Raw genomic sequence first — 22,099 nt, 5'->3', positions numbered from 1 at the left:
TCCCTGCTTCACCCTAAAGTGCTGCTTTACCTTCCAAGACCTGGAAGTAAAGTGCCAGGCTCTCCTTGGGAAACAAGTGTTCACTGAGTAGCATTATCTTTTTCCTGCCCTTACATACCTTGAGTTAAGAGTTCAAAAGTATAGCTTTTCACATCATCTTCATTTTGAACTACAATAGTATAATGGCCACTGTCTTCCTCCTTAGCTCGGATCAGCTTTAATTTGCTTCGATACCTTGAAAGAAAAAGACTTTGGTATAGCAAGTAGTAGTCAAATTCTAATCGTCTCAGCAATTACCATCTGCAATTTAAATTTTGTTTTTGTGAAAACCAAAAACATCTTTTTATGTTGTCACTTTTCAGGGATTCTAGATACACTTTCCACATGTTGAAGGTCTGGGTTGTAGGCACTTAATTCTCAAACAGAAAGCCGTTTAAACATTCTGAGATGAGCAACCACTTGTGTGGTTCCAACTGCAACCATCTGGTAAAGCCTGACTTCTGAGCGGGAATAGACACACCCCACTAACTTTCCCTTTTATAAGCTATTGATTTGTATCTTTTTTAAAAAAAAATACCTGCTTCCCCTAAATAGCCATTATTTAGATGGTTCAACAACGGAAACCACTGGGAAAAAGAACGAGCATGCTCTGTATGTGCTGATATGGAGAGATTGCTGGGATATAACTTGCTTGTATTTGCTTAAAAAGGCTCTAGAAGGTTTTGTAAGAACTTAATGAAACTAACAAAAGTATTTCCCCATGGATGAAAGAAGAGGACTGGGCAGATGGGGACCAGAATGGAGTGAGGCATCTTACAATGCACCATCTTTATGTTTAAATGTTTTTAAAGTTCCAGATTCCATAACCTGAATAGTTATATTTGTAGAAACTATATTTTCTACTTTATTTTTTTTAATTGCTGTATTTCTTCATACTTTTTTAAAAACACCCTTGTTTATTTTTTCACAGTATAAGATGTCTCCCCTCAGATGCAGTCACCATAGTTTTCCCACCACAAAAGAGCCCACTGTCCTCCAGCCCACACTCTACCATGCTCTCCTCATACTTTATTAAAAGGAATTTCTCCTAAAAGTTTTCTTATATATGACATCAGTAACATTTGACTGGGATTTATTTGAAGTTTGCTGGGTCTCTTCTTTGAATCAATGTTTTATTAAATTGTTTTGTTTTCTCTTGTCAAAACAACAAAAACCCATTTGACAGCCAGGCACACTTGTGTCCATCAATAAAGTAGGTATCCATCTGACTGTCTTTCTTTACGGGACATCACAAAGTGGAAAAGCAACTGAAGCACAGGATCACTGGCCATGGAGTGAGCAGACCTTGGACATTATTGAAATTGCCTGTGCCTCAGTTTCCTCACGTGTAACATGGGATAATTGTATGCATAGCATAAAGTCATTTCAAGAATTAGTTCAATGAAATGAATTGGATCGATGAAATGTGTGCAAGTATTTTGAAGGCTTAAAAGTACTTTGCAAATGTCAAGTTTTCTGGTATTTTGGGGAGCATGCTTGGCTGGTTTTTCCTTTGCTGCCCCCTCCTGGACAGGCTTCAGGACCACATTTCCTTAGAGTCCCCTCAGGCTCGCCAGGCTGCTGATAGCCAAATGATCTTCTGTCCTTCATTTTGTACACACGTTCAGCCAAGAAAGCCAATGGAGTTCTACGTTCCAGGAAGCCAGATGCCCCATCTGTCATGTTCATCCTTCTGTTCTCCAGCCCATCCATAATGGCAGGAAGAGTATGTGCTGGAGGAACTCTTGAGTCAGGCAGCTTCCCTGAGCCACTCAGTTGGTGAGTTTATTCCTGTCAGCTCTATTGATGGTGCCTCAGAAGCCTTTGCAGATTGCCCGTGCAAGTGTTGGCTGTGCCAGGCTACCCCGCTCCTCTCCAACCTCACAGCCTAGTGGATGGCTCACCATGACCACCTCTTCACATATCTTCATTTTACATCATCTGAATGCCTTCCAGATTCAGTGTCCCCTTCTTTTTCCATCACTGTTCTACAGCAGAGGTTGCACAATCTCACTGTCTCAAACACTGCTTCTCAATTACATATGGGATGTAATAGGAAAAGAAGAAAGCAAATCCTGGGGCTAAGTAATCTGATGAGAGAGGTTCTATTCTCCTCTGCCCAGAAAGCTGGAAATACACCACTGAATTTTGTCCCTTGGTACAGGACTGGATTAGCTGGGGCCTTTGAGATGTGCCTTCTGCTCTTGGATTCCAGTTTAGAGCTTAAAAATATGCAACAGACTTCAAAATATCATCTGACCCAATTCCTTGCCTGGAAGGACACAAGATATTATTAACCCTGGATTTTGATGAGGAAACAGGCTGACAGGTGACCCAAAACCCTACCACTAGTTAAGAGGCGAGTGTAGTCTTCTGTTCTCTTCAGAGAGCAGTCATCCAAACCACTCACTGTACGCTTCCTACTAACCAAAGTTATCCAGGCTCTCTTATTTCCTGTGTAGGCTGTGACTAGGGCAAATGTGTTTCAAATTAAGTTGATGATGTTTTATTTCATGTAAATTTATGTGATGATTGCCTTGCAACAGGAATAACCATAACTGTCTACTTGCAGTATGCATAATGGACATCAAAGAATATATTCAATCCAAATGGGTCCAACTTTATGGTCTTCCCTCCACCCCGTGTGAGATGTAGGTACCTGTCTTTCATTGGCGCATAGAGCTCCTCAGTTCTTTCTTCTCTTATTATTAATTACTTACCAGTCTACCATCTCCACATTGCAATATTATCATTAAAGGTAATCCTAATTCAGATCGCTGCATTTTTCTAAATCGACTCTAGATTTGAGTTGTGTGACACAGCACCTCCGACTATCACACATCAAAGGAAAGGGATACTTGGGCAGGGTGCTGCTTTACCTTATTTCCTGAATCTTTTCTACGTCAGTGGTGATCTCGGTGAGGTTCTCGATCAGAGTCAGATTGTCCTTCAACCAGGATATCCGGGGAGGAGGGTAGGCCTGCACATCTACCACAAAGTGCTTGACTTCATGCAGGTTGACAGTTTCCAACTGACTGAAGTTAGGTTCGATTTCAATGAACCCTTTCTCTGTACAGGGGAGAGTTTCCATTAAATAGTGATCAGTGCAAGAAGCTCCCGAGTAGCATGGGTGATGGACATTTTAGAAAGCAGAATGTACCATGGACAGAAATGGTGACCTTCTTCATCTCTTTCACCTCCTTGGTGGCCTGGCGGGCAGCACATTCATAATCTCCACTATCTTTCACCGTGGCATCGGGGACCTTCAGAGTATACACCAATGTGATGGACGGGACTTTGATTTCCTCCAGCTTTGTGATGCCTTTGCCTTTCTACAGCAGAATGGGAGGAAAACCCACTTTTAAAAAGTCAGCTCCTAAGAGTGAACCCTCGTGTAAACTGTGGACTGTGACCGATGCGCGCACAAGTAGGTTCAAAGATTCTTTCAAATGTAGCGCTCTGGGGTAATGTGGAAAGTTGATAATGTGGAAGGTTGTGCTTGTGTGGCGACAGGGGGCATATGGAAAATCAACATACATTCCACGCAAATTCGCTGTGAACTTAAAACTACTCTAAAAAATTTAGTCTAGTTTAAAAAAATATTTTAAGCTAACCTCCTTACAAAATCATGTTTGAAAAGGGTACTTAATGGCACAATAAGGTATTGGTGTTATACTACAGAAAAATAATATAACAGAGTATTATTTAAAGTATAATGCCCAAATATCAAAATAAATTAAAAAAAAACAAAAAAATTAAGCTATAATACCTATTAATTACGAAACATTTATCTATGTATAAACAAGACTTATTTCCCTAGGATACTAATGGTGATACCCTGGGAAGGGCTTTTCCTTTTCAACTATAATTTATAAAGTTTCAACAACAAAACCTGCATTACTTTTCTCATCAGATAAAAAAATTTGTTTTATAAAACAGTATTTTCACTACTAATATGCATTTTGGGGTCAAATAGCACATACCTTGGTTTGGGAAAAAATGTCTATCCCTAATAAATGAAAATATTTCTATTTTGAAGATAAAGGTCAAGCAAGTATGAACATAAAAATAAAGTAGTTTCATATTTCAGGCAACATGTATTCATATTGGACTGTAAGCGAGGCTTACAAGGCAATATGTGGACATGCCCAACTTGCAATTTGATGCCCTGAAGGGAAAGGGAGAGTGGCAGCAAGAGCATGGAACAGGAGAGGAAATGCCCAGATGCCAAAGCAGGGAGCAGAAATTTGCAAGTCAGGAGTGAAGGGACAAATATATATTTATATGGGATTTTTGTGCTCCATGAAGCCGCCGTACTCAGCATGGCTAGTCATTTCTGCAGTGGGCTGTCATAGCCCTTTACACTCACTCCTCTTACACATTTACCATGAGCATTAGGATGGATGAGACAATGCGTATATATCCCCAATGGCAAGAGATGGCACAGGCACCTCTTTCTCTATTCTCTCTACACTCCTCTCTTGCCCCCTTCTTCTTTGCATGGACCAGCTTCTACCAGAGTGGTTGGATTTAGCAAATCTTCCTGAATAATTAAAGCTATGCCTGTTCACTGAAGGCGAGCCATGCAAACAAATATGGAGCAGATAGGAGGCAGAAACTTGTGCCCTGAGTAGCAACGAAGTAGAAATGCAAGGGGAACAGGCAATCCACATTATCAAACACTTCCAAACCCAAAGGTATGGCAGTCAAGGAAATGAGAATGTATGACTATCTCAGCAACTAGCAAACTTGAAAATCCTATTTTGTTCTTTTCTAATATTGTTTGTTATAGCCATAGAGCCTTCATATTTCTGAAAGAAAAGAAACACCCTGTGAAAGAGAAGGTACAGTGTACAGCCTTTGTGCAATCTGAAATCTTGGTCCAGCTTTTGTCAACTCAAACTCCCCTACCTCTCAAAGAACCATAGAGTCATCTATCAAAACAAATGGGTCTTAAAACCTGCTAATTGCCCATTTCAGAGATGAGATGCTCAATGACGAGCTCCATCAGGAGCAGGTCTTTATCAAGGATAGGTCTTTGAAGTCCAGCTGTGCCCCACTCTGCCACCAGGAGCCTTGAGGATACCTACCACTTCTCCAGGGTAAGTCCACTGAAGGTCCACCACCTCATTGTTAAAGACTGCACAGGTGACCTCAACTGTTTCCCCTGACTTATAGACAGTTTTAAGAGCTTCCATTTTCAGATCAAGGTTTGATGTTGCTATTAAGAAGAAAAGAACAAACACAGGGGCTTAAATATCCATAGTATAGTTAGGATCTTCATATGGTTTGGATTTTTTTTAAGGAAATTCTGAAAAATAATTTGCAAAGCACTTTGATCAAGACAAACATCTGAAAATCTCAGAAGCCTTGATACTGGGTTGGCATACATAATTTGGCTTATAGTTAATAACCCAAAATAACATATTTGTGCGTGGGTGTACACAAATACATATGCTATACACATTAAATAATAATGGTAAGAATAAATTGCAATTAAATGAGAACACCACATTCCTGAGCATCCAGGTTAATCATGGTGGTGCTCTTCTGTGATCTCTGATGGGTATTTTCATTTAATCAGACAACCTTTCTTGACCAGCTCTCCTGTGGACACTTTGCTGCCATCCCATCACTTACCATTTTTACCCCTCTTCTTCCCCCAGTTTTTCTTGACTCACTCTGCTCCCCAGTTATTCTCAGTACTTTTCTAGAACCAAGTACAGTGCCTGACCTAAAATAACCTTCCTAAGGACCCAGGGGCATGTTCACCTGCTGCCAGACCCATGTGCAAGTGCTCAATAACATTGACCCCAAGGTTTCCCAGGCACCTAAACCACTCACATCAAAGGGATGAAGTCTACAACCACCAACTTTTCTCAAAATCAAAATAACTTTTCTTAAGTTGCAAAAATTAATTTGGGCATCCAACCCCCTACAGGAATGTGTTTGTTTGAAGGCTCCTGTGGTCAGGAATGTGAGAAAAACTGTAAGAAGCTTATGCAAGAAAAGAATTCCTTACAGTATTTTAAATTCAACTAATGAAACATGAAATCTTACAGGAATAAGAAAGATTTTGCCTCTAGTTATATGAAGTTGAACATTATCACAGCCACAGGGGCCAGTCTAACAAACACTGTATGGTGAAAGTGGCCTCTTACATCCCCAAATCAGAATTCAAGATCTCCATCATCAGAGAATATGTATAATTGTTTCTTTAATTCTACATGCATCTGATTATTTTGTCTGTAACTCCGACTCTAAGAAGGACCAAGAGGGTACCAATACCTTTTAAAGCGTAAACATTGAACGCGATGGTCTTGAACTTCCTCCCTTTGACAGTGGCCTCACAGGTATAGGACCCAACGGTAAATGTGCCATTAAAGCCCTGTCTGCTGTCGTAGGAGGCGGAGGCCTGCACCTCTCCGTCGCTGTTGAGCAAGGTGACCGGAGTCTCGGGGTCAGTCGTGCGACAAGGTATGATGGCAGAGTCATCGTCCTCCACGATGACTAAATAATCTGTCATTCCTAGAGGGACGAAGGCTATATCTGGGTCTGTCATTTAAAAAAGAAAGAAAACCAAATTTCATATTAATTCCTCTTTTATGACTCTCTGCAGAAAAATTACCCCACCAGCATTAATCTTTATATTAAGTGTGAATTTTACCTTCACACATGTACCCTGAAGCTTCACCCCATAGACATTAGTCATCTTAACAGAGAGAAGGTGATTTTAAAGTATGAACCAGGCCAAACTGCCTATAGCTTAATAAAAAATACTGATGTTAAATAAGAACATTAGCCAGGAATTGTAAATGTAAACAAAATGTAAACAACTACCTAAAACAAAACAAAAAAAAATGGATAATAAACTGCTCAAAACAAGAGAAAAGTCCTAATTTTTAAAATCATGAGTTGCTTTTTAGAATTTCTATTACCTATAACCAATAGGTAACTTACCTATTAAAAAAGTCTCTTGAATAATAAAAGAAATTTATTAATTTAAAAATTTGAGACTTTCCTTTTTAAAAGACAAGCTACTTAAGCCATGATGGCAAGAAGTACTATAGTGATTCGAGAATCAGTTTCAGAAAGAGCCCTTTTATCTCTGTAACTGCAAATAAAAAGATCCCAAACTGTCTGACCACAGTGATATTTGTGCTGGGGGAAAGAGGAATGAGAAGAACTTTTAGATAATTTTAAGGGAATCAAAACTCCAGGACTTATGTACCATCCATTCGTGGCAGGTCAGAGGTTACCTCCAAATTTAGAGGAATATAAGTGTAGCATTTATGTGTGAATGAAGTGGGAAGTGACAGACTAAATACTACCGCTTTTTGCAACAATTTTTCTTATTATGAGGAAGGAAAGTTCCCATAGATTAAACATAGTGAAAGAAGTAAAAAGGGTTTAGATCCACTCGGATGCCCATGATTACAGATCAGGAAGAGATGCCAATTTTAAGAACATAAAAAAGCAAAAAAGGTAGGAAGATATACCTCAGAAACCTCCTTGGCTTTACTTCTGCCTAAGTAATAAGTATAGCAAGAGTTGTAAATGGTTTAAATGTGTTTGTTTATTTGTACTCGAGCCATAGCCCCTTTCAATTCCTCCACCTACATGCCAACACTTGAATTTGTGTTTAGAATTCCAAATTCTTGAAGTCTTTTAGCAAAGATTCCAATAAAGCTGCAAATTAATTTCAGTTTGGTATCCACATGAGCTAGGACCTCCTTTATGATGTAAGTCTTACTTATAAGTATGCAGAGTTTAAATAATGTCATGGTCTTCTTAACAACTGTCTTCGGTAGAATTCAATAATATATACAGATATAACATAGGTAGGTATAGGAAGAGTTATACAGATATATGCATGGACAGATAGACACATAGGTACAATGATATAGCTACAAAGACAGATATAGGTGTAGGTACAGATACAGCTATAGATACAGATCTAGGTACAGATACACAGGTGTAAATATACACATCGGGAGAGCTGACACTGACATAGCACAGATCTAGACACAGATGATGTAAGTGATAAAGATAATCGCCAAGGAGCGCACAGGGAATGCTAGGCGGGTAGTAGACCAAATGCATCTCAAGCTCATGGCTCAATAAGGATGGTTGCTGAAAGAAAGCCCCATGCACTCCCCTGGCTATAGGGGGCATAAATGTCCAAGGCTGGGCTCTGAAGTCCATCACAACCCAAGGCCTCATCCTTCAGGGAAGCTTCCAACAGATAACAATGTGCAAATGGAGCACTCCTGGACCTTCCTTATACAGAGGTCTAGGACTCATCTACAGCGCCTTCCTTCCCCCTCTGTTACTCTCTGTCACTTACCATGAGAGTAAGGGCTCTACAGGATCCCTCTCCACCTGCCCTCATAGGCTCTCCCCTCATATCACCCTTTCATGCTAAGCTCATCTTACTCTTAATTGACATCTACCTTCTCCAAGGACAAGAGACAACATCATTAGTATGGAAATTGCCCCTAAATTTTAATTAAAAGGAAAGAACCATTCCTTGCACGTCATCAAGAGTAAATATATGCATTATTGAATCTGAAGCACAGTATGGTCACTTGGAAGCTATTATCATGCACTATCAGCAACGCCAAGATCAGGCCCACCTTATTGATGTTTGTGACCCCTGACACTCAGTACAGTCCCCCCACACACAATAAGTATCTGTTGAACTTGAGTGAACTGAATAGAATTGAGTTTACTTCCAATGGTTTGCACAATGCCCATAAAGGATCTACCATAATAAAAATGGTTTTCAAAATGTAACAAGATTCAACACCTTAGCAGTGATTTCTTGATGACATTACAACTGATCTTTATTTAACCTTGTGCGTTTTCCTGTATGTGTAAAACTTTTCTCCAATAAATATTTATTATTTTACAATAAAAAAAAAAACACTTTCATGCGTTAACAGTGAACAGGTTATTTTCATTCAAATATAAGAACACATAAGCCCCGAGAATGAAAACCAAACGTTCATCCGAGAAGGACAGGACGACGCGAGGCCAGCCCGGGGGGCCTGTGGCTCACCTGGCACGTAGATATAGATGCTTCTGCCTTCAATCTCGCTTTCCTCTGCCTGCGTGTGGTTGTAATAGCAAGTGTACAGTCCCGTGTGGGCCGCCGAGGCGCCGACCACCTCCAACACTGTCACAAAAAGGCCACTGTTGTTTTCTTCATTTCTGATTTCCACATTGGGGTTCTCTTCTTCAGACATGGGGTACTGCCAGCTCACTTCACTCTCCCCAAAGCATCTCAGAGAAAAGGATGAATTCAGCTGCACAACCTTTTCATTTTCGTTTGGAAGGATAGAGGGGAATGAAAGCTGGCAGAGGATTAGGCTCGGTCCTGTAAAAGGAAACACGCTCTGAATAGGAGGCAGCCAGAAAGGACTGTCTCACCCAGAGAACTGAGAGAAGCGACAGTAGCAGCTCAGATCAACAATGACCATTTCTACGCAAAAATCCGTTAGCCTGGATGCCCATGAAAGGCCCTCCATTGTAATAGCCGCCGCATCTGCTGAGAGCAGCAAATGCTCCAAAGACCTCAAAAGCCCCCAGCCCCCCTAGATCCACCCTCCCAAACACTCCAATGGAGAGAGGGCGTCTGATTTCAATTCCATATTTTAGACTCTTATCTGTGACCATAAAATATCGCAAGAGGCATAGGCTCAGGCACATATGCGTTCACATGGGTGCACATTCCCCGCAGAGGCTTCCTTCAGTAAGAAACGGGAAGAAAACAGAGGCAGGGAGGCTGGCAGAACAAAGCACAAAGCAGATTTATGCTCAAGAATTGTGCATCTCCCATTTCTCATACAATCTGGCATGCCTTCCTTCTAATGGTTTCCAGAAGCTGAAGCCGGGGGGGAGGTGGGGTTTAATTAAAAAATAAATAACAAGTAAGTCCTGGGAGTGAAAACTTTAAGTTCATCTTAGAACCTAAAATTTCAGTCTAGCTTCCCTGTCTAAAGCCCTGATAGAAGAGACATTGTGTATTATATCTCTAATTATCAATGAATGGTCTCTAATCTCCCTTGGATCCCAATGTGGGAACCCCAACCAACTTCAATATGCACCCACCATGAGTCCTGCAGCTTCTTAAGATGGGAGATATAAGTACATCTGGGTCACCATTGCCCTGTGGATGGGTGCATCCTGACACATTTAGAACTACTAAATCACTGCCCTCACTTACTTCTACTTTATCCAGGTGGAACAAGACCTAAGACACTCTCAGACTACTTAACTCCTCAGACTAGCAAAACAATGGCTTCCTGGTGAACATCAACAATGCATTGAGTATCTGGATGAAAACTAAGAAAGTCCAATAAATAGTTCAACAAATGGCCCCAATGGCATCCTCCTGGTAGAAAGGAATTAGTAAGATTCCCCAAGAGTCAAATAATAGATCAATTCAATTCTAAGGGAGACGGTGGCTCTGAGACTTTCCAGCAATTTAAATATCTTCTACTTAAGATGGGTATGACTGAAGGCAGATATAATTTGCTGGGCAAATTTTCCATTATGTATCTTCTTTGAACAGTCTTAATTTCTCTGATCCACCTCTGTTAGAAATACATATTGCAGGAGAAGGAAGAGAATGGTGGACACATTTACACTCTTATTCCTCACATTTCAATGCTAGGATTAAACCTACACACTAAAAGGGGGAGGCATTCTTTTTGAATTGGAATTAGTGTCATCCAGCAAAGGGAACAGAAGGGCTTGTGATCATTCTGGACAACACAGTTTTCTACTTCGATTCACTCTTTTGGACTGTGTGTGCCTTAAGCAAAGAACTTAGACAACCAGGCTTCCCCCTAGGACAATGAGCGCAGAGACACCCAGGATCCATACCTGCGAGGAGACAGCCTAGGACCAGGAATGCCCAATGGGAAGTCCCCATAGTTGTGGAAAACTGAAAAGACAAAAATCAAACAGAAACTGTGTTAGTCAACATGACAACCTATGAGGTTGGTACTTCTTATGCTTTGCAGTGTGGAAAATGTTAGTAGCATCATTTCAGTCAAAAATGTCTCAGATTAAATTCACGATTAAAACAGTAAAATGCCTATGGAATATTACACAGCTGTGAAGAAAAATGAAGTAGTGGCATTTGGCACCTATGTTGAGTGAAATCAGCCAAAAAGCACAAGATAGATATTGGATGGTTTCAATCATCTGTGGAATATAAATACCAAAAAATATTACACACAAACAATAGAGAAAATAAAAATTTAAACTCAGAAAAACAAGAAGATAAAGCTTACCAGAGAGAATGGAGGGAAAGGTGGAGGGGATGGGAGAGGGAGGCAGATGGCACATGGGCACAGGTGGTTTGGTAGAGGCAAGAAAAAATTTTAAAAATTAAATAAAATAAATAAGCAGACAGGCATCTTACAGTTTTGTTTTTATTTTTAAGATTTTTATTTATTTTGTTTTTTTCTGCTTGTCCTTCCCAAGTTCTGTCTGCTTAAGTTCTCAACTGCTTGATTTCCTACAACAAAATCTGGGGAACAGAAGAGAAGCAGAGAGACAGATGGAAACTGAGGGTGCCTAAAACACAAACAGGGTACTCAATGGGTAAGACGAAAGGAGGGGAGAGCATGAAAAAGAACCGTGAGGATGACCAGAAAGGGCCGCTGCCACCCCAGGGTAAACCACTGAGGAGTCCCTTCTGGCCTACTGGCTACAAAGCCTTTTCTTTTCTTTTTTTTTTTTTTTATTTTATATATATTTTTACATCATTTTTCATTTTGGGGCAATGTATGCATTTTCATCATGATTATGGTCCCCATATAATTCCCATCCCCCTTGTTTTCATCCTATTCCTCTCCCCCCCCACCCACCCGTAGAGTGTCTCTGGTTTATAGTTGCTGGTTGATTTTGATTTTTACTTTATTATAATTAATCTTTTTCCTGGTCCCTTATATTACTCAGCAATCAAAAAAGATAAACTCATGCAGTTTGCAGCAACATGGATGGAGCTGGAAGGGATCATGCTCAGAGAAATAAGCCAGAAAGAAAAAGAAAAATACTGGATGGTCTCACTCATAGCAGGAATTTAGAAAGCCTTTTCTTTATCCTTTTTGTCATGAGGCCCACACCTGTGTTTCATGCCCTCCACTCCTCCGGCATGTAGTCACTGGTGACGGGACTCACTGAAGTCCAGGAAAAGGGGCAGCAAAGGGGCTACAGGTGTTGAGGCTGTTGAGCAACTGAATTCCAATAGCATAGGCCCCACTGAAGGATCTAGGCAGTGATACAGGCCCCAAGAGGACCCCTAATAAAGCCCCACGTAAGCCTGGGCCCACCCACACTGGGTCCCTCAGTGGCACAAATCCCCAGCTCATGCAATGGAATGAGCTCATGGACTTAACTTGTTCCATCCCTGACTTTGGAACCTGAGGTCATGTGCTCATGAGTCCTGAGTAAACTGTCTAAAACACAGAACAATAAAGGGGAAAGTCACTGTGTCCTTGTGGATAAACCTAGATGTTTGCCCTTTGGAGGGGAGGAAAAGCAAAGCTGGAGAAGACCCAGCAGACAGCAGTTTTGGGTGGTGCCCTGATGATGCATTTTTGCTTGAAGGTGGCAAGAATTCAGATTTCTACTTCACTGAATTCCACCAAGACAATGAAGGAGGGAAAAGGACAGAGTGAAGGCTGGTAGGCTGGTAATGAGCAGTAAGTTGAAAAGAAAAAACATAATTCTGCAATTTCTTGAGGGCAAGAAATCCATAGTTGTTAAGTCAAAGTTTTTCTGTGTATGCTGTGTTTGTTGATAATAACCCTGTGACACATTTGATTTTTAAGAAGTGGCCCTTGAGGCTCAGAGAAGCTTAGCAAATGATCAGAAGTCACACAGCTGGTGGGAAAGCCACACTTCTCACACAAAGTCTGTGTGATCCAAAAGCTATGCTCTCTCCAATCTACCATATGGTCTCTCTCAAGGGAAGGTCAGTGTATCAGCCTAGTGTGCACCCCCCTCCTCAAGCTTCAACTATTTCCTCATGCAAATTGCCCCTGCTTTCCTTCTCTGTTCACCAGAGTGACAGGAGCATAATTGCTGTGCTGTGAACCCAAATGCAATTTGCACAGTGTTGGCTGGCTGAGGGCTCCGAGGATCCTGGCATGTGCCCGGGGAGGCAGGGTTTCCACTCCAGTGCAATGAGCGGGCACAGCAGGCCCCAGAGCCAGGCTGGCCAGCCTGATTTACCGCAATTAGCAGTAAAGGCCTGTGTGTTTGTACATATAAATATCAACCTCCCACTGATAATCCACTTAGCGCACTTCAAAGGAGCCCTCCAGAGCCAGCTTGATGTCTTGGGTTTTATCACATTTATATCCTGTATTTCTCTAGCAGAGCTTGCCAAGGATGCATCTTTAAAGCATTCCCGAGCTTGAGAGAGGGGCTTGCTGCTTTTACAGGGTGGCTCTGAGCAGCGTTTTGCCCAGGCCAGGCCCTACCAGATTTCCTCTTGTGTGTCCAGATAGGGCAGAGCTGCTGCCAGGGAGGCTTGCTGACTGCCATACCAAGTGGGTGATGTGTGATAATGATGCGAATACTGAGAATCAACATGTGTTTGCTTAAGATTTCCAACTCCTTTCTCTGATAAGAGTGGTTCCCCTTGGCTCGAAATCCAGGAGTATTTGTGAAGTTTCATGTCATTACTCATCTGTAACTCAGACAATTTACTCCTAAATAATTACAGAATGTTTGTCCTACAGGGAGGTAATGGAAAACCACAGGAGAGAAGGGAGGCTTCCCTAGGCGCTGGCCCTGTAGTGAGAATCTCTAGGAGACCCACTTACTATTTCCGGTGCTTTTCTACCCAGAGAGTAAAAGCTCATCTTTAATCTGTAACCCCTATCCTGGAGCTCATCCAAAAGTCAGAAGTGCAAATATAAGTAATTGACATTGCAATTACATGTTGTAATGCAATATGAACTAAACATTATATAATACCCATGCATAGACATACAGTGTGTAACATAGACATTGTGAGCCAGTAAGAGCAAATCGCTTTGCAAGGAGAAACAAAGAATTTCATCAAATTTTTTTTAAAAGCAATCATTTCTTTCATACTCTATTCTGGGACTTCAGTCGCAATTCTTTATAAATCACAACTCCAAAAAAGCATTGCCGTCATTAGAGAATGGTCAAAGTCACTTTCAGGCAAGTGACTTGGGGTTCTCTCCACCCCACCCCCATTCTTTCGTCCTTCTCCTTCCTTCTCTCAGAATGGAAAGCACATTGGACTGGCTCTGATTCCATATTTGACATGATCCATCTCTCTGAACCCTAATCTCTTCCTCTGGAAACTGGGACTAATAAACTGACTTGCTGGCTGGGCTTCCTACATAATTATAAAAACTAAATAATATCACTAAATTGAAAGGACTTTGGAAACTGCAGCTATTGGTTTTCATATTGATTCTCTTTCTGCAGACTCCTAAGATGTTTTATGTTGTGACAGGAATTTTGTTGCTGCTTTGCGGTGGGAACACAATGAGGGGCACAGCTGTTGTGGAGCAGGTTTGCACGGCAAGACTCTGCTATTTGAGCAGAAGTTCCTGTGCCATTTATTGAAAGCACACAAGCTAGTAAAAGCTGATCATGCGACAATGGTATAAGGAATAAAGCCCGGAGGGTGGGATAGGGATAGGGGACAAAGTTTTTACAAGGGACAGGGAAGGGGACATCGTGACCATGCGTCAAGAGACATTTGCGTCAGCAGAATATTTGATGTTATCACAGGTAAAGTTATCCCGAGACCACCACGGAGATAGTCATGTAATCAGGTAAACGCGTCCTGGGCCTGCCTCATGATGCGGGCTACACTCCCATGTAGTCAAGGACTGCTCTGCTGTGATTTGTAGATAGCAAATAGGTCACAGTTGCCCATGATTGGCCAGCTAGTAGCCAGCTCATAGGAACCCACAGTTTTAGATGAGAGGAATGTCATGTGGCTACTTCAACTTCTCCTGACCATGAACAGCAGGTCCCAGAAACCATGTGACTGGTCCTGAATCACCTGCCTGGTGGAAAAGCAGATCTGCATTCCCCTTCAGCCCAGGTAGTATAGTTATCAAGATTATTTTAAATTAAATCAATACATATAGTCACATATATTTGCAGTCACTATTTTCTTTTTAACAGGTTGCCATCCCATCTCTGCAGACAGATGTGAAGAGCCATCAAGCGTGACCTTATACCCAAAGACCACAGCCAAGCTAGAGAGTAAACAAAGCTAGCAATGCCACAGCCCCATTTCCAGAAGAGCTCTGCATTCTCATAGAGCCAGAGAGCTAGCTTCCTGATCAACAACTGTACAAAACATCGTGTGCAGAGCTTTGGATACTGAATTTCACCCCACCCTGGCATGATTAAAGGCCACAGGAGATACTCTCACAGTCCCCAAGCCACTGACGATTTCAAGATTCAGATTTCCGAGGTTTAGTTAATTTCAGCTCTCCTAAGTTAATTCTAACTGTGAAAATTACATATCCTGCTTTTTCCCCGTGACAAATGTCCTACTCAGTCTCATAAATTCTGTCCAGGCAATCTAAGTGCGGGTCTACACTGGTGGCAACTTCACCAAGGGCGTGTTTACCATTTCTGCACTCCACCAGAGCCAGTTTTGTTGTTTTGGTCTCCCTGAGCTCCATTAGACATTCCAGTGATAGGTGGGGGCTAGAGTATTTTTCATGGGAACATTTATGGAATGATCTGAGCTCATAAACCTTTCTGCTCACCCTGCACTAGATATTGAACCACAGGAGACTAAAATGACACTTCCTTTGGATTGTCATCAAATAAGTATGACCCCTAATAGGACAACAATCATTGTATCTTGTAGTACACTTGAACGTGAGATGGATCACCAAGCTACCTTGCGCGCACACACACACACACACACACACACACACAACACAGAGAGAAAGAGACTTCACTCATAAAGGCACATGCCTACCTTCCTCTCAAGGTCTCTCTGACAATCAGATGTGGTAGGCAAGCAATTTGATCATTACATAAATACAAAGGACTAACTAATGCTAAAACCTGCGAAAAGTCCTCAAAATAAATATTGTCCGCCCAGTGATTCTTGGAGTTTTAAAAGAAAATAAAATCAGTTGTCATCTTTTACTGGATCTTGAACTCAAAAAAGGCATCCGCAAAGCCCATCCCCTCAAGTCATTGCCGTTCCCAAGTAGGACCAGCAGATGGCAGTGTTGGTCCAGGGACGTGCATCCCGGGGTGGGGGCGGGGGTGCGATGCTCCAGGACACCAGACGCCGCTGCTGGTTCTAAGCTAAAAGATCCCAAATCCAGGAGGGAGACGGGTGGAGGCGGTGGCGGGAGGGGGTGGGGGGAAATTAGTAAAACATCCCAAATCTTAACCTCCAATCTCCACCTTTCTTTGATTGCACCTTCAGGTTTCGCGGTGACCTCAGCTCGAGGCCCGCAGAATGGCAGCACAAATAGGGACATCACCCCTGAAAATGACTAACTTTCCGCGGGGCCCCCGGAAAATTCGGTGAGGGACAGACACCATCACCATTGCGAGAGGCTCTGCCGGCCAGCGGGTTCTCGGAGGGTAGGAGAACGCGAACGTGCATCAGGAAAAACCTCTCGAGAGAAGCGAGGGTGGTCCAGGATTTTGTTTGGCCAGGTGGGGGCCGGGGGGGCGAACACCTGGCCAAACTGGGCTGTGGCACGACGCCGTTACCTGGCCCGCGCTCCCCAACCTGTTTGCACGCCCTTGTCACCCCTCGTCAACCCGCCCGGCGAGGGCCTCGACGGCCCGCGCCCTGGAACCGCGGGCTGATTGGAAACGACTGTTCCCGTTGCACAATAACGCAGAGTTGTAAAACAGAACAGCAACAGGCCGCCTGCGCTGCGGGGGGACTTAACGCGGGGCTTGAAAACAAAAGTCGGCGACTGCTCCCCCAAAGCGCACAGGAGCACCGCGACCACTCCCCCAAAGCGCCCACGGGGACCACGAAAACTCCCCCAAAGCGCCCAGGGGGACCACGACCATTCCCCCAAAGCGCCTAGGAGCACCCACCTCCCCCAAAGCGCCCAGGGGGACCACGACCACTCCTCCAAAGCGCCCAGGGGAACCACGACCATTCCCCCAAAGCGCCCAGGGGGACCACGACCATTCCCCCCAAATGCCCAGGAGCACCCTCCATCCTCCCTGCTCAGTTTCTCTTACTTTACCATCTCCCCACACCCACCATCTCCGCCCCCCGCGCCCCCGCAGCTGCGCCCGGGTCCATGCAGCTCTGCGAGGTGACTATCTGAGCCCTCCAGAAGTAGGCGGGTGACTGGTTAGCCTTTCGGGGGTCCGGCGGTCTCCAGCTAGAGGTCCGGCCGCCCGAGATTGGTGGTACGCGGGGCCGCGCTCCCAAGCCCCGCCAGAGGGCGCAGCAGCCCGCGAATCTTACCAGGCTCGCCAGCTCCCCAGTGCGCGGAGGCTCCGCTCGCGGTCGCCGGCAGCGCAGCCCCGGCCGCCGCTCGCCCGCTTTCGCCGGGGAGGTTCCACGCTGGCACCGTCCGCTCTTGCTTCCCGCTACAGCGTGGGTCGCTCCCCTCCCACCACCCCCACGCTCCCGGCCGCCCAGCCCCACCAGGGTTGGTGGCAACGAGCCGCGGGGTTCCGCGCCCCTGCCCGCCGCGCTCCTAGGCTCAGAGCTGCAGCGGCCGCTGCGCCCCAGGCTCGACGCTGGGCGTTTGCATTGTTTTCAGCTGAGACCTGGGAGGGGGCAGGACGGGGTGGAGGGAGAGGGGCCGGGTGGGGTGGAGAGGGAGCAGGGGGTTTAGGGTTACAGTCGTGCGCCAGCGCCTCCTATGGGCCCGAACGCGACAAGGCGGGGGGCTGCTGGCGGAGATGGTCGGGGCCAGCTGAGACTGCGCTCCCTCCGCTTTTAGGAACTGGCTTTTAAGAACCGGGCCCTCCCCAGTGCCCACCTTGCCCGACGCTATCCAGTGCCGCGGCTGCCCAGCGCACACTCATGTCTGCCTGTTCCTCTCGCTCCCTTTTGCAGAGAAGGTGGGGAGAGGAGAGTGGCTGCAGAAGCAGGGAAGGCAGCGCCCCAAGTTCGAGGTTTTCTTTATCCCCCTCAATCTCCTTTGCCAACCGATCCTCGGCTCACTGCTTGTTTTAAAACAAAAGGAAATGCCTCCGAGCCACTTCAGCAAAAGACCAGCACCGGCAGAGCCCGGCTAGCGCGCGTGGGCAAACGCAACAACCCGCGTGGGCGGCGGGCCCCAAGACCGTCCCCTCTGGACCCCAGACAACGAATGCTGCGCTCGGACCCCGCGAAGTCTGACGCGACGCACGCTGAGAGCCGCACCTTTCGGTTGCCAAGCTGGCTTTTAGCTCTCCCCAGAATTGCTACTTTTCCATCAGCAACACGTAACCTTGTCGCCGCTCCCGGAGTCAGGAGGGAGTCCCAGGCGCTGGGGTTTGCAGGAAGGCGCTAGTCACCACGTCCCCAGGCTGCGCGCCGCCCACGGCCAGTCCCCGGGAGGCACAAAATGGGCCCGCCTCGGCGCCAGACGCGTTAGCGGCTGAAAGCCCGGCCCCACGCTCCTCCCCTGCACCCCTCCCCAGTCCGCGCCCCAGTAGGAAAATGCACCAGGGGCCGAGAGCCCGGGCTCTGCTTTGGATTCTTCTCAGACTATCTCGAGGCTGGTGCAAGGGCCGAGAGGCAGCTACCCGCTCCTGCTCAGTGTCTCCCTCCTTTTCTTTCCCCCGGGGTCTCGGGACGCCAGTCCTGGAGTCCCGCTACACTTGGGTCCAACCAAAAGCAAGACTTTGCAAAACCCGAAGTAGTGGCTGACAAGGCTGGTCGGGTCCCCGCCTATTAGGGAGTTAGAGAAGGGTCCCCCTTCATCCGAGAGAGGCGGGAAGGCGGGAAGGTTGCAAACAGCATCCCCCGCGGGCTGATGGGTGGGTCAGATGGGGGTGGGGGTGAAAACCAAATTCTGCGCAGCATCCGACGGGGGCGCACACGTCCGCTCCCGGCGGTCCCTTCCTGCACTCCTCCGGCCCTGCAGCTCTTTGGGCTCTGGGGTGTTCGTCCGGTGAGCTGCGTGGCTAACTGCCGTGCCCCGGGTACCCCAGAGGTCTCTCCCTGCTCTAAAAATCTGCCTGGTTCTGGTCGGGAGCGACCGCAGCAAGGCGAGTCCATCCAAAACGTTGAGCAATTGGACTGCGGAGCCAAAACGCCGTTTCCCACACCGCCCAGCCCCGGGCTTTTCCAGGCAGCTCAGCCAGGGGCCAGGCAGTCCCGACCTGAGCAAGGGCCGTCCACGCTCCCTCTCCAACCCGGGTTTGCTTCGCCCTCAGAGGTGGAGTGCGTGGCAAGTTCTTCCAGGCACTTTTTCTCCACGTCCCGAAGTCTTAGCAGGGCTGGAGGAGCAAAGTGCGGGGCCGGCGCTCTGGCTGGGGGGGAACAGCAGATAGAGGGCACTGACTGAAACGCCAGGCCAGGCCACTGACCGCTCCAGCACACCTGGCCAGGCAGCCCCGGCTCCTAGCCCCGCGGGCGGCCTTCCTCGAATAGGGTCACACTCCAGTTCTGAGCTGGCCGCGACCCTTCGCGAAGAGAACCGCTGATCCCAGTTGTTTCTGAGCCAAGTGGACGCCGCCCGCTCCCCAGCCGCTGCAGGGAGAGGTAAACCTCACGGATAAAGGCAGATTTCCACGGGGACAGTCGGCGTAGGAAAGAGGGGTGCGAGGAGATGGCTCTAAAGGAGGCCGGCGCAGGGAAGAACCAGGGGGTGACTGGAGAGGATGAGGCGGTGCAGAGACGGCAAGGCTGCGAGTGTCACGTTTCTGCGCACGGAGACGCGAGGGCGTCCAGACCCGGGATCCCCGAGGGATGTGCTGAGGATGGTTAGACTCCCCACCTTTCAGTCTTACCTGGAATTAAGTTCCTCTGTTGGGAATCGTCCCTAACTTCCCTACAAGAAGTTCCGCACTTTTCTGACGACTTTTCCTCTTTTTTTTTTTTTTTTTTTTTTCCTGCTGCAGCAGCAGAGCCCGGGGCTGTGCAGCTACAGCTCCTCCGAGAATGGGGAAGCGCAGAGACGGGTGGGGGTGGGGACCACCGCGCACAATAAGGGCCCCTTGGAGCGCTGTTCGAAATTCCTCAAATCCCAGTTACTGGAATGCGAGGCAACGACGACTTCTTCACTCGGGGCCAAATGTGTTTGTCATTACTCCAGACCTCCTGCCCGCGCCGCCTGCGCCGCGGCCGCTCCAGAGCTAGGGCGCGCAACCTGAGCGCACGGCAGACTGCACAGCCTCTCCCTAGCACTTCACTGATCCCACAAACGCTGGGGGGCTCTTCAAACCCTTGCCCAAGCCTGGGCCCCCTCTGCTGGTCTCGCAGCTGTCACGGTTGTGCTGAGTCTGGCCGGGAATTGCACCCGGCGCAGCGCCGTCCAGCAACGCGCCCTCGGTGGGCGCAGCGAGCACCCGGCCCGCACCCAAGGTCCGGACTCCTCCAGCCGAGCCCTTCACGCCTCCTCACTCCGCAAACCCCTTCTGTGCCGCACCCGGGACCCCTCCCTCCGCCCCTCCCGCGTCTTCCCGGCAGCTTCCACACCACCCGGCACAGCGCTGCCCCGCCAAACCGCGAGCGAGAAATGAAAATACTCATTAAAAACCTGTCGCCTTCCAGGACCCACTGCCAAGACGAGGGCAAACACCTTTGTCCCCACTCTCAGCATTTCTTGGGGCGCGTCCCAGGACCCATGAACACAACCCCCAGCTCCAAAAGAAACCTCAAAAATGTAAGCCTAAACAATTTCCTTAGGAGGCCATAGAGTTGTTAGGAAAACGCTGCTTTAAAAACAGGTCTGAAAATGTAGGGGTTTTTTAAACCCTAGACTTTCGAACTCTATGGCTATCTCCCCGCCAAGTGAAGTTTATTCAAAGTAAATTACTCTCTGGACACGCAACTGGAATTCAACTCCGGTTTGTTTTTTGGTGTTGTTTTTTTTTTTTTTCATCGCCCAAACTTTGAGTAAAATTACTCACTTCTAGCCCAAAGGGTCTGATCGGGGACCTCGCTTACAAACAAAAAAAATGATATTTTCTCCTCCCTTACCTTCTTTTCCTATGTCAACTGGAAATGAAAATCCCACATAGGAAGTAAAAAGAATGTCCACGGCCTCTAGTTCTCTCCCGTAGTTCCCTTCTGTTTCTCTCCCTCTAGCTCCCACTGTAATGGGCTCAAAAACCGCGTTTTGTAATTGATTCAATGTTATAGTCCATCCTTCTAAAACTAATCATTTGCTCTAAGTAAATAGCTGTCAGGAAATGAAGCCCCCCCCCCCTTCTTTGGCCTCTTCAAAATAAAAGTTTCCCTCGGACTCCCTACGTTCAGAATCTCCCAGCCTCCAGATTGCGCCTTCGTTTTTTTGCTCTTACGCAATCAGGGGGTCCAGCCCTAACCCCCAGACTTCGACAACAACTGGGGGGGGGCGGGGAGAAGCAGACCAGATGGGGTGGGGGTGGTGGAAGTGGGAGGTGTTGATGCGCTGCCGGGAAAGAGGTTCGTGAAAATATAAACTGCCCATCATTTCCAGAATGAGTTTTCCCCTGATTCTGAGCCTATTTGCCTGCGCGGCTATATTGTTTTGTATTCTCTTCTAATGGAAGAAAAAGAAGGTGTAAAATTGCAGTGAGTGCCCAAAAGTGTTTAAAATCTGGAGTTTAGAAATGTCCCTCTTATAGAAACTCCTAGCTCGACTAGCCATGGGCCTTTGGGAGAAGTCTCCAGGAGGTTGTGTCGTTGTGAGCCAGGGGTCTTTTGGGGAAAGTGCCTTGTAGTTGCTAATCCTTTAATAGGATTAGGCAAACTGTTGAGTCCAATATTAAGATGATGGGTTTTTGGTTTTGTTTTTTGAAATGGGGTACAAAGAATCAAGTGTCTGCGTAGGTTTGGAACATTCTGCGACACAACGACCTTTAGTCCTTAGAGCCACTTTATCTTGCCCTGCCTTTG

General features: G+C 46.2%; 1 protein-coding gene across 4 annotated transcripts in view; it reads right to left on the bottom strand.

Moving 5' to 3' along the window:
• The window catches only part of PDGFRA (platelet derived growth factor receptor alpha), a 44,339-nt gene extending 22,949 nt beyond the window's left edge, over positions 1 to 21,390 (bottom strand). Inside the window, exons 1-8 of one of the 4 annotated variants that reach the window (XM_037530469.2) lie at positions 21,200 to 21,390; positions 10,930 to 10,990; positions 9,101 to 9,418; positions 6,328 to 6,594; positions 5,130 to 5,260; positions 3,200 to 3,371; positions 2,919 to 3,108; positions 119 to 234 (exon numbers count right to left, since the gene is read on the bottom strand). In XM_037530469.2, coding sequence (XP_037386366.1) covers positions 119 to 234; positions 2,919 to 3,108; positions 3,200 to 3,371; positions 5,130 to 5,260; positions 6,328 to 6,594; positions 9,101 to 9,418; positions 10,930 to 10,978 — 1,243 coding nt within the window. In that variant the 5' untranslated portion in view covers positions 10,979 to 10,990; positions 21,200 to 21,390. Of the gene's footprint in view, positions 1 to 118; positions 235 to 2,918; positions 3,109 to 3,199; positions 3,372 to 5,129; positions 5,261 to 6,327; positions 6,595 to 9,100; positions 9,419 to 10,929; positions 10,991 to 17,524; positions 17,578 to 18,433; positions 18,614 to 20,007; positions 20,311 to 21,199 lie in introns of those variants that run through there. The other 3 variants (XM_037530472.2, XM_037530470.2, XM_037530471.2) reach the window with 3 other exon arrangements.
• Positions 21,391 to 22,099: the final 709 nt, after the last annotated feature.

This window comes from Talpa occidentalis, unplaced genomic scaffold (genome assembly GCF_014898055.3).
Source record: "Talpa occidentalis isolate TD23 unplaced genomic scaffold, MPIMG_talOcc4v2.1 talOcc4.6, whole genome shotgun sequence".
Lineage (NCBI taxonomy): Eukaryota > Metazoa > Chordata > Mammalia > Eulipotyphla > Talpidae > Talpa > Talpa occidentalis.
This window is presented reverse-complemented; position numbering and strand designations above follow the sequence as displayed.